The following is a 13,164-nucleotide window of genomic DNA, read 5'->3' as shown; positions in this document are numbered from 1 at the left end:
CATGTTTAAAAAGCAATAAAGGAAACTACTTAGCTGTATGACATCTTCTTATCTTAATCAGCGCATACATCGAGTAAGTAAGCCAGTGTTATCAAGTAGGGTGACATTTCTGACAGCATCAAAGTGACATTAGAGCATCAAGCTATCTCTTGTATCTCCAGTGGTGCAATGTGTTGCATAAGAAAGTCTTGGCAGCACATAACCTTCCTGCTTTACTTCCTGTAGTCAGATGTATAAGTGTGCAGCACACTGCCCAGTAATCACCCGTGCCCCAGGAGACACAGAGCCCTACAGCCACAGGAGACCCAAAGTCACAGACAGTGTGAAACCTTGAAGACCATCATGTCTGTGATGTGGATAAGTCTTGGACTGCTCTTCTCAGGCCTGCTTCAGGTGCAGGCTATGGAGATTCCAGTGATGGCCAACTTTGACACTGAGAAGGTGACAGTCATAACTCTGTTAATCTGCTGCACAGAAATCATGAGGCCTGTGAGGAATAATGGCGGTACACAGTATTTACTCTTTAATGTGCAACCTCCAATGCATGTTTAATCGAAATTGCATCACTATGATATTCTAGTGCAGCAATTTAGAACTTTATCTGCAGGGCAAAGCAACCCCACCCTCAGTCACCTTCAATAGTCTACTGTGAGATCTAATACATGTTTCCAATGATTACCACGTTGAGGATGTCAAGTCTAACCTGCACAAAACTTTAAAAAAGCTTCATCTAATTAGGGTCCTTCTAGGCAAGTTCCATGCTAATCCATCAAGTAGGGCCCAAGAAAAAGCAGGGGCTCCAACATTACCATCTGCCATCTTAATTCCCAGACAAAGTTTTGCTCTTTGACGCAGTAAATGCAAACAAATAGAATTCCACCAAATTGTGAACAAAGGTAGAACAAAGGTAGAACTTTATTCAAGGAAATTGCCTTTTTTCTTTTCGTGTAAATCTGTTTAGTAGTTTTTGGGAAATTAGTGCTTTAAGAAGAGCTCAGGATGTTCATGAATGGGTTTAATTTTAGAAGTAGGTAGAGTACATTTGCACATTTAAGGATCTGTGGATATCCCTGGAGCCAAGAATTCAAAAGATAATCCAAGGTTAAAGACCAAATGAGTGGACTCGTTTGGGAAGTCATGAAAAAGTTATGAAAGGGCACATCAGAGGTCAGGGCAAGCACACGCTGACCAAAGACAATGTGCGCTAGATAATTATCTTTATTAGTTATTTATTTATTGCAGAAAATGATAAATGCAGAATCACAAATTGCTGATACTCAGGTGATTTTCTTCATAGTACATATTAAATTGTATAATAAATCAAAACAATATTCTACTTCTCTGCCTACAGATGTTCCGTTTCAGAGACTAAAAGAAGTTTTAACACCTAATCAAAGAGATCTCAAATCAAAAGGAAAATAAAAGAATAGAAAGACTCCTGCTCTCATGGATTCAACTTTTTACAGAGAAAAACAACTGGGCCATTAATCCCCCCAGTCCTTTATAAACAAATTTAGATTAACAAAAAATCCATGGCAGCGCTACAAGGTCTTATTTACAATACAGGACCTCACTTTCACTTAAGAAGTACTTATAAGTATTTTGGGGAAATCAATTACATCTTTTAGTTTTGCATGTACAGAGGAAAATAGCATAGGATAAACGGTACATGCAGATGCAGAGAGTTTAACATGCAGTTTATTGCCATTGTTTAAGGAAGGGGATATTACAATTCTCGCATCTGCATAAATACTATGTATTGCAAGATTGAGTGTTGTTATTGCACAAAAAGCATTGGTATGACTATCCATATTTCACAAGGAGCTATAAAATATGGAACAAATGTAACCATTTACCAAGAAAAATGGATCTCATCAACATAATGACGGCACTAAACCACTTTTCGGAGCTTTATCATTTTCGTGTCTAGTAGGATTGTGGATCACGGATAATAACATTATTTGGCAAAGTTATTAAATTATGTGTCAAAAATGCAGCTTATGTGGATTTATCTCTGCCAGTATTGTTTTCATCCATTCCAGTTAGAAACCTAGAGCCTGATTCATTAACTTACGCTTTTGAGCAATTTACACTTTTGAGTAAGTTTGCCACGTTGTGGGCATTCACAAAACTATACTCTAAATTAATTTCAAATGTGAAACGTACATGCCTCCACCACATTGAAGGGCCTTGGGGTATTAACAAAATGCAGATTTTATTCACAAAAGTAACAAACTTGTGAGTAATTTAGATGGGTAAATTACTTTTACGCTTTTGAGTAACTCTACTACTTTTGACTACTTACTAAATCAGAGTGTAGAATTACTCAAAAGTGTAAGAGTAAAGAATATGATGTGTATAGACTACATGATGGGAATTTGGGACCATATTATCACAGTTAACCATTACGTACCCTTTCCTTTTCTGCACCTGCCCCCCTCACTCACTTTTCCTCTCTCTATGTGTACACAATACAGTGACAGTGTTAGTCCCTTTAAACATATCGTTAGGTCTACTTTTCAATAACCTGGATGACATTTTGACAAATCTGCAGGGAACTCTAGAAATGCAATCCTTTTCTGATTAGGGTTCTGCATGGCAAATTTTGAGCAGATGCATCAACGTGGGATCATTTAAAGGTACTGTGAAAAAGGCAGATGTTTCTGGTGCTATTTTATTGAGCCAGTGCTCAGAGTGCTGCCAGTTCAGAATACTGCCATGCCCTTGGTTTGAAGCAATTTTCCTGCTTGTTTTATGGACACTGGTAGAGGTGGTTCTCATCCACCAGCTTTAGCATATCTTCATTCTGTAGTCATTTATTGTCCCTTCCCGTCTAGTTTCTAGGGCAGTGGTATGCTGTTGCAGTGGCATCAGACTGTCCACAATTTGTTCAGATGAAGACAATGATGAAGATGCCTATCACCATTTTCAGATTACTTGATGACGGGGACCTATATGCTGCCACAGGCGTCCCTGGGTAAGTGTTGGCTAAAGCACTGAACAGAGCTAGTAGCATATTGACAAGAAAGTGAGCTATGGGTATGAACTATACATGGGATAGGACGGTGATTTAGTTTAAAGCTTATTTTATTTTGGTTTAAGGCGTGTGCATACATGTCAAAATTAATTTTGCCCTACATGTGTTGGTGGACATTTCTGGGACCCGTTTTTACTCTGATACTTGAATAGTGATTTAACCTTTTGCCCTGAATACAGATTCAGAATTGTTAGGTTCATTTTCCGGTTTTTACATTTCTTATACCTGACCATATCCAATCTGCCTTTATGCTTAGCAGTAAACTACTGCTCCCCTCCACCTAAATGTTAACTACTTCACCATTTCATTGGAGACATGCAGGGTCCTTGTGATACAAAAGCAAAACAACCTGTTATAGAAATCTGAGCTGGAAGTTTGTTTGCCTTGCAGGAAACAGTGTAGAAAGTGTTCTTAAGACACAATCAGATCAGCCTAGCAGCTCTCTTTTGACAAATGTCTAGTTACCTTGACAAATGGTTACAATTCTACACTCTCCATCATCTTCAGACCTACAAAACAGCACACAAATCTCTGCATTCTACACTAACCCATCTACTCACTCACATTTACCACATGTGCTGCTTCCAGTCAACATCATCAGTGCAGAACTCTACCCTGTAGTCATCAGTTTTTTTAATTTTTATGGATAAAAAAAGAACAATCAAAGTATTTAAATAGACATTCCTTATTTTTCAAATTAATTGTTTGAAAACTAGATTTTACGTAATGGTGTTTTGCAAACATGGCATCTTCACGGTTATGCCTTTAGCAACTGATATATTGGTAGACACAAGAGCCAGGAAGACAGTGATTACAAGGCTTAATGAAGAGTTTAGATCAAAACATGAAAATAAAGTATTGTCTTTACCTTTAGGTTACAGACTCAGTTTTATTGATCATTCCCAAGTGTTCCGTTATTGTGTGGGTCCCACTCTTAGAAAAATGCTTTCAGGAGAAATACTTCCGCCACACTCAACTGCTGAAGGGGTTAGCCCTAGTTGTTGGGCTCGCTCATTTTTTAACATAAGCAAATTTGGTAACATGTTGTTTTGATCTGATGCTAGTGAGCAGCACCGATACTCTGAATATGGTTGCAACACCACTGGGGTATAGGGACAAGACAAAATTATGTCTAAGGCGTTTCCCATGATGTGAACAGGCTCAGAAGAAACATGGTTCAGGATAGTTATGGTGAATGAATTGTTCATGTCTTGTGAATTGACCCTCTTTAGGATAGTCGCTCAAAACATTACTATCTCTTTCTCTCAATAACATCACCTGGGATGACAGGCCATATAAGGATTTCTCAAAAATGTAACATAGGACTGACAGAGCAGGATTCACAGTATAGTGCAGTGAGTGTTTAGAAATAGCTACTCTCTCGATCACAGTAAAAGCAGAGAGTATTGAAGTAGATATTTTAATTGAGTTATGCACAAGAAGAGAAACACCACCTCCAAAGGCTGAAGAATGGTGGGAATGTCTTATGTGAAAGCCAGTGGCTAGTGCTATGTCGGTAGGAGAGTCTGTCAGGTATGAGAAAAGGAAATGCAACTGATACTTTAATGAAAGTTACCTTCACAAAAGGAAAATAGGCTTTGCCATATCTGTTTTTTTTGTTAGTGAGAATGCAGCGGGATTCAGTTAGAATAAAGTGAGCCTGCAATAGGATATGGATAAGACTACAATAACTGGCAGCATTTGCACCACACCATCCAGGTGCGAATGTGTGTGGATGGGCTGGCCTTTGGCACAGTGGCCCCAGCATTTAATTTGTAAAAATTATAAGTGGCAGGGCCCTAGTCAGGAGACCGCTTCCACTTGCACCACCCGTTGCTGCTATCAGGGCTGTCACTTACCGTAACAACACAACTAATAACCACCATGCTCCTAAAACTGTGACAGTTCTGATAATTCCAGGTGCCCAAAGCTAAAAGAATGGCTCTGGCAACAGGTATTAGACATTCATAGTGTAGGTTTAAATATGTAACAAATGTTATTGTGATGGTCTCTAAATGAAACAAAAAGCTGCGCAATGTGGCAGACTATCATAAGTGCTGGTGCTGACAATTAAGTGCTGGTGCCGAGCACCGGAAACCACTGGCTCAAATTAAGGACTGAGTGGCAGCATGCCCGCTGTGAGCATCGGCTGTGCAACTGTGGTGGCAGGACTTTTAAGAAAGCCTTGTAAGTGATGGCCCAAGTCAGCTGATCCACCTCCAGTATAAAAAAGAAAGGCAAAGAACTATGACAGAAGTGGGGCTACTAATAAATCAGACCAGGGCCAAGATGAACCCTTCATCGACTTCTGCGACAAGTATTTGGAAGAAAAAAAAATTACTAATGAACAGTAAAAATATAAACTGACAAGAACAAAACAAACTAAAATAACAGTGTGCAAAGCATGAGCTAATTGAAATATGAAATTAACACAATGAAGGAGGCAAGCAGGAACTTGTCCCAACACATAAGACAGCATAACATTGTATTAAAGGAAATGTAAAATGGCCCACGTTAAACTCCTCTGAAAGAGGTTGGCACCCTGTCCTATAGTGCCATTTAGTAGACTCTTCTTGGTGTCAGTGCTAATTAGATAACTGACCTCTGGTGCACGAAAGAAAGAAAAAAAAGAAGGCTGTTTACCTACCAATGTGATTTCCGCTGAAGCTATAAGCTTAAAAGTGTGTGTGTTGTCTACAGTTCTCTGAGACCCAGTCAGACATTACATTGTGCGCTGGAGGGGCACACATATAGAAAGACAGAGAGAGTTCCACATACATCCTTCCTTCTCACATCTCCTACATAACTGATTCCCATTTTCCAAGTGCCCAAAATGGTCTCCGCCCAAAAACATTTTGAAAGTTCCTTATTCAAACATATCTCACCTTCCTTTTCACTGCTCGCTGATCTCCTGTAAAAACCACATGCACATGCTCTGGGATTGTCTCAATATTGTTGTCAAAATATTTTTTGACTTAAATATTGTGTTCTAAATAGGCCTGGGAGAAATGCTAATAACAAAGGTGAAGTTCATGAAGCATCTGTTATAAGAAATTAATGGCATTTCTCAAAATTACTCATTACAAGACATTTTTTTACCTGAGCATGTATCCCTCATTCTCAAATCTAGTGAAATACCAGCTAGAGACTGGCTCATAGACAAAGTGTCTCTCCAAGAAAGATTTTCTAGACAAAAGATTCTCCTGTCGGTATCTACGGTGCTTAATTTGAGCCAGTGGTTTCTGGTCCTCAGCACCAGCACTTAATTGTCAACACAGGCACTTATGACAGTCTGCCACATGCTGGTGCTGTTTGTCTGCTTTCAATATGAACACAACAATAGTTGTTGATTCATTCAATATACATTGAAAGTCATTAATACCAGCTGCACAGTTCATTCATATACCTTTCTGGGCCTGGAATAGTCCTAATTGTCACACTTGTAGGATTGTGATGGTTATTAGTTGTGTTGCCACTGTTATTTGCAGCAAAGGTAGAAGCAATGGGTTGTGAAACTTGCAGAGGCCTCCTGACGAGGACCCTGCACTCATTTTTTACAAATTAAGCACTGGACATTTTATAAGACTTGTAAAAGTGATGCGACATACCAACCAATCACATTTCACAACAAAATCCCAATTTAATGATTGTTTTCATGGGATTTAACAAAATCTTGTGAGAAAACATTAAGTAACATTGCTCAGCCCTCATCCTAAATATTGTTTGGATCCTGAGGGGTGAAGATTTTCTATTTTCAACTTCAGTAGGCTGGTATTTTTGCAAAGGTATTTAGGACACACCATTTATGCCAGACCTTAGTCTGACAGTCATTTTGTGGTCCCATACCATCCGGCAAAAAACTGTCATTTAAAAAAAAAAAAATAGAATGATCAGTGTTCACATAACATACTATCCCACAATACGATAAACCCACTGCAGCTCCATAGTCAGGAGCATGTCTTTAATCTCTTACCTCGCACATCACAGTCAATTTACTCCAATTCTCATCCTTCTTGACCTCTTTATGATCTTCAATAACGAATCGCAATGCTATGCTTGCAACTCCTTCCATCTTAGCAATTGTCGGCTTGTGTTTGCATACCATCTCACATAAAGCGATTCTCAATTTCTTGCATACATCAATACAAGAAGTCTAGTGGCATCAACTTTGGTATATAGGCTTACAAAGATCTGAGGGTACAAGTATAGCAAAATGTAAAGGAGACTGATAAAATAAACATACCATGTGGACTTTCATATGTCAATTGGCAATTTATAAAGGTGAAAAGAAAGACAAAGAGATGTATCCATGCGTGTCAGTAGTAACTTATGTGCTTGCAATCAAAAATTATGGTAAACTTGAAAACACTTCTACCACTCCAGAGCAACTCCCACTATCAACAGAAACTCAAACCTTAACCATAGATAAAACCTATTCCATCTGACAATGACAAAGAATCATTAACGAGTTGGTGTCATTAGCGGACTATGCAATTGTCGGATGCGTCTCCGGAAACCTACCTTTTTACCCTAAAATGAAGCAAAGAACTGATGACAAAAGCTTGCTACTATGAATAGTGTTGAACTCATCATGTACTTCAAACAGTTCCCCAAAATACTGCAGCAAACTTTTTAGTGCGGGCGTCAGCCACTGGCCGACGCCCACACACCCTCCCTGGTGCGGGTCACGACCAGTGGCCGACACCAGGAAGGGTATTAATAAATCCTCAGGTGCGTCGCACCCGAGGATTTATTTTATTTTTTTCTTTCCCCAGGAGACACAGAAGCTTCTGTGTCTCCCCCCAGCCCCCCACCCGCCCCTTTGTGACGTCAGCGGCGCCGCTTCCTGCTTCGATGGGGAAAACGGCCTTCCCAACGTTCGGGAAGGCCTCGTAAGAAAGGGGAAAGTCTCCCCTTTCTTACGAGGCCTTCCTGAAAGTGTTTCCTGGCCTCCCGTCGCAGCACAGCTGAGATCTTCCGTGTCTCCCCCCCGGCCCCCACCCGCCCCTTTGTGACGTCAGAGCGCCCCAGCCTTGGGGCCGCTTCCTGCTTCGATGGGGAAAACGGCCTTCCCCACGTTCGGGAAGGCCTAGTAAGAAAGGGGAGAGTCTCCCCTTTCTTGCGAGGCCTTCTGAAACTGTTTCCTGGCTGTGCTGCGATCGGGGGCCAGGAAACACCACTAGACGCCAGGGATTTCACTTGGGGGGGTCGGCACCCTCAGAAAACAGGCCACCCCCCCAGGGGCATATAGATTAAAAAAAAAAAGGTAGGTGCCCCCTGGGGGGAATGGGGGGGTTGGCGCGATCGCGCCCCCCCCCCCCCCGGGAAATTTTATTTTAAAAAAATGAATAAAATAAAATAAAAAGACAGGGGGTCGGCCGGGGGCAGGGTGACCCCCTGTGGGGGCAATATTTTTTTTAGATGTTGTAGGGTTTCCCTGGGGGCCATTTTGGCCCCCAAGGAACCATACAACAACTAAAAAAAATAGAACTGTATATAGATATATAGATATATATAGATATATCTATGTAGATATATATATGTACATGAATATATCTATAGATATATCTATGTAGATATATATATATATAGATAGATCTATATATATCAATCAATCAAAGAGATTTATAAAGCGCGCTACTCACCCGTGAGGGTCTCAAGGCGCTGGGGCGGGGGGAGGGAAAGGGGCTGGGAGGTTCACTGTTCGAAAAGCCAGGTTTTGAGGCCCTTCCTGAAAAGAAGTAGATTTTGGGTCTTGCGAAGGTGGGTTGGGAGGGCGTTCCAGGTTTTGGGTGCAAGGCAGGAGAAGGATCTGCCCCCGGTGGTGGTGTGTTTGATGCGGGGGACAGAGGTGAGAGAGAGGTCAGCTGAGCGGAGGTTTCGTGTAGGGGTGTGGAAGGTGACTCTCGTTGAGGTAGGCAGGGCCTGTGTTGTGGAGTGATTTGTGTGCAAGGATGAGGATCTTGAAGGTGATCCTTTTGTCAATGGGGAGCCAGTGGAGGGATTTGAGGTGTGGAGAGATGTGTTCGTGTCCGGGGAGGTCGAGGATGAGTCGTGCTGCTGAGTTCTGGATGCGCGTAGTTTGCCCTTGAGTTTTATAGTGGTGCCGGCGTAGAGGGCGTTTCCGTAATCAAGTCTGCTGCTGATGAGTGCGTGAGTGACAGTTTTTCTGGTCTCTGTGGGGATCCATTTGAATGTTTTTTTCAGTATACGGAGTGTGTTGAAGCATGAGGAGGTGAGAGCGTTTATTTGTTGGGTCATCGAGAGGGAGGAGTCTAGGATGATGCCGAGGTTGCGTGCGTGGTTGGTGGGGGTGGGTGCAGGGCCTAGCGTGGTGGGCCACCATGAGGGGTCCCAGGTGTTTTTGTGTGGGCCAAAGAGGATTATTTCGGTTTTGCTTGAGTTGAGTTTCAGGTGGTTGGCTCTCATATATATATCACTTTTGTCAATATGTGTGTGGTTTCCCTGGGGGGAAAAGGGTCAGACTTGTCTAGTGGCAGTTTTAGTGCCATAAAGAAGCGCAAAAGGTTTATATGCCTACTGCAAAGAGCAAATCTGTATTTTATGTAAATAGCTGAGTACATTAGTAAAGTCAGCCATTACCTGCGCTATAATACCAATGAAATGTATGTGCGGGGTGGAGGGCGGCTATGGAGAGATGAAGGGCACTTTTGCTGGGTGGTAATGAGGGAATCCTACGAGGAGGGAGTGGGAGCACCAATAATGATTGTTGGACTGGGCGCAGGAGGTGCTAAAGACTGTGACGAATGGTATGTGACAAGGTATTTTTTGAGTGTCTTGAAAGAACGTGCTTATTGAGGGAAGAAGCGCAGGTAAGGTGGCCTCTACTGTTGCACGTATCTCACACACACCATCGATTTTGTGACTGTCTACGTAGGCTAGTGTTTTAGAGCAACAGTTTAGCCAATAGCAGAGATGGCATCTTGATGGGTGACTGCTGCCTGCACTCGGGTTATAGAGGACCGCTCTGACATAGGATCAGAGACTGAGACATCAGATACTGAGACAGCATCTGAGGGATAGGACAATGGCGCAGACTCTGGGAGTGATTTTTCAGTCGGAGGAGTCCCATTCGATAACTCCTCTTCCAGTACATTATGAGGTAGGTGATGAGGACAGTCCTGCTGTCCCTTCGCAAGCTGTTTGTGCAACTGGGTAATAGTGGGTTAGCCCAACCCAGAGAGCAGGTGAATGCGGCGGCAAGCAGAGAGAGAGAGAGAGAGTGCTCTCTTGGGAGCTCCCCAATTTAGTTCAGCCCCAAATTCCACCACCCAAATCGTATTGTGGAGACATCAAAATTATCTATGGCAAAACAAACTGGTTTTGTAATGCAGGCACCTGTGTTTTTGGTCCTGGATTCGGCGGCCATATAGAGAAACACACTAAACCCAAACATTTCTGGAAACTAGACATTCGGGGGAGTCCACAGAGGTATGACTTGTGTGGATTCCCCAAAGTTTTCTTACCCAGAATACCCTAAAAAGCTGAAATGTTGAATAAAAACTCTATTTTTCTTGCATTTCTGTCACACAAACTACAGGAATATGCTGGGATCCACAAAATTCCTACCACCCAGTGACTCCTCACCTGTCCTGATAAAAACACTACCCCACTTGAGTGCCTACACCTAGTGCCAGCGTCAGGAATGGATCACCCCAGGGTCAACAGCTGCCTCATGTAAGGACCAACATTGACCGTTGTGTGATCTATTCCTGTCGCGGGCACCAGGCCTACCCACACACGTGAGGTATCATATTTATCGGGAGACTTGGGGGAACGCTGGGTGGAAGGAAATTTGTGGCTCCTCTCAGATTCCAGAACTTTCTGTCACCGAAATGTGAGGAAAACTTGTTATTTTAGCCACATTTTGAGGTTTGCAAAGGATTCTGGGTAACAGAACCTGGTCAGAGCCCCACAAGTCACCTCATCTTGGATTCCCCTGGGTTTCTAGGTTTCAAAAATGCGCTGGTTTGCTAGGTTTCCTCAGGTGCCGGCTGAGCTAGAGGCCAAAATCCACAGGTATGCACTGTTTTCTAAGAAAAAAATTGATGTGTCCACATTGTGTTTTGGGGCATTTCCTGTCGCGGGCGCTAGGCCTACCCACACAAGTGAGGTATCATTTTTACAGGAGACCTGGGGGAACTCTGGGTGGAAGGAAATTTGTGGCTCCTCTCAGATTCCAGAACTTTCTGTCACCATAATGTGAGGAAAACTTGTTTTTTTAGCCACTTTTTGAGGTTTGCAAAGGATTATGGGTAACAGAACCTGGTCAGAGCCCCACAAGTCACCCCATCTTGGATTCCCCTAGGTCTCTAGTTTTCAAAAATGCACGGGTTTGGTAGGTTTCCCTATGTGCCGGCTGAGCTAGAGGCCAAAATCTACAGGTAGGCACTTTGCAAAAAACAGCTCTGTATCCTGTCAAAAAATGTGATGTGTCCACGTTGTGTTTTGGGGCATTTCCTGTCACGGGCGCTAGGCCTACCCACACAAGCGAGGTATCATTTTTATCGGGAGACTTGGGGTAAAGCTGGGTGGAAGGAAATTTGTGGCTCCTCTCAGATTCCAGAACTTTCTGTCACCGAAATGTGAGGAAAACTTGTTTTTTTAGCCACTTTTTGAGGTTTGCAAAGGATTCTGGGTAACAGAACCTGGTCAGAGCCCCACAAGTCACCCCATCTTGGATTCCCCTAGGTCTCTAGTTTTCAAAAATGCACAGGTTTGGTAGGTTTCCCTATGTGCCGGCTGAGCTAGAGGCCAAAATCTACAGGTAGGCACTTTGCAAAAAACAGCTCTGTATTCTGTCAAAAAATGTGATGTGTCCATGTTGTGTTTTGGGGCATTTCCTGTCGCGGGCGCTAGGCCTACCCACACAAGTGAGGTATAATTTTTATCGGGAGACTTGGGGGAACGCTGGGTGGAAGGAAATTTGTGGCTCCTCTCAGATTCCAGAACTTTCTGTCACCGAAATGTGAGGAAAACTTGTTTTTTTAGCCACTTTTTGAGGTTTGCAAAGGATTCTGGGTAACAGAACCTGGTCAGAGCCCCACAAGTCACCCCATCTTGGATTCCCCTAGGTCTCTAGTTTTCAAAAATGCACAGGTTTGGTAGGTTTCCCTATGTGCCCGGCTGAGCTAGAGGCCAAAATCTACAGGTAGGCACTTTGCAAAAAACAGCTCTGTATTCTGTCAAAAAATGTAATGTGTCCACGTTGTGTTTTGGGGTATTTCCTGTCGCGGGCGCTAGGCCTACCCACACAAGTGAGGTATCATTTTTATCGGGAGACTTGGGTGGAAAGCTGGGTGGAAGGAAATTTGTGGCTCCTGATGAAGCTGAAATGAAGGTTTTACATTTATTAGCACTTAAACGTAGTGTTGAAATAATCATGTGTGACTTTAACCGAACTAATAAAGATTGTACGGGGACAAAATGTGCCCTCAGAGTAGTTTGCCAACATTTATAAGCGTGCTTTATATAACGTGGTGTATTAGAATTGCACTAATCCGACATAATCATAAACGTGTGCTACGATTTGCTTGGTTGAAATGTTTTAACTTAGCATAACTTTAGCGGAGGCTTCGGCCTAGTTGCCTGGTCTCACGGTTTAGATGCTCATAAACGTGTATTTTTGCTTGAAGCTGTACTTTTCCACTGAGATCGTTCACATGCTTATCTTAAGGTTTCGTGCCAGCCTGGCATTTTTCTCTTTGCTCCAAGGTCAATCTGCAGGTGCGGACAATGGAGGCTCTGAAAGTGAGTTAATTGGTATAAAATGTTGCAACTTACGTACCCGTCTCCAAGGATAATGTATGCTTAAGTAAAAGCTTGAGAACTGTTGTTTTTGATTGGACAATTTGAAGCCAACCTATGAACCCTCCAATGGAAGACCCTACTGGATTTGAACTGTTGTCTATTTAAACCAGGTGCACGAGAAGAAAGTAGCCATTTACAGCCATTACAGCCATTACCAGCTATTACCCGACATTGCGCCATTTCGTAGCCATCATGGCCCACCTTGCTGCGACGCCATTTTGAAAGCGACTTTGATTCTTTCTCTAATCGAGAGAAAGAGACTTTAAATGATTCTTGCCCTAGAGACTTTAACTTTG

At 42.6% G+C, this 13,164-nt stretch overlaps 1 protein-coding gene across 1 annotated transcript in view; it reads left to right on the top strand.

Moving 5' to 3' along the window:
- The first annotated feature begins 277 nt into the window (after nucleotides 1-277).
- Nucleotides 278-13,164, top strand: part of LOC138302176 (olfactory protein-like) — a 55,576-nt gene continuing 42,689 nt past the window's right edge. Inside the window, exons 1-2 of the mRNA XM_069242525.1 lie at nucleotides 278-441; nucleotides 2,838-2,977. Coding sequence (XP_069098626.1) covers nucleotides 343-441; nucleotides 2,838-2,977 — 239 coding nt within the window. The 5' untranslated portion in view covers nucleotides 278-342. The remainder of the gene's footprint in view (nucleotides 442-2,837; nucleotides 2,978-13,164) is intronic.

This window comes from Pleurodeles waltl, chromosome 6 (assembly GCF_031143425.1).
Source record: "Pleurodeles waltl isolate 20211129_DDA chromosome 6, aPleWal1.hap1.20221129, whole genome shotgun sequence".
Classification (NCBI taxonomy): Eukaryota; Metazoa; Chordata; class Amphibia; order Caudata; family Salamandridae; genus Pleurodeles; species Pleurodeles waltl.
This window is presented reverse-complemented; position numbering and strand designations above follow the sequence as displayed.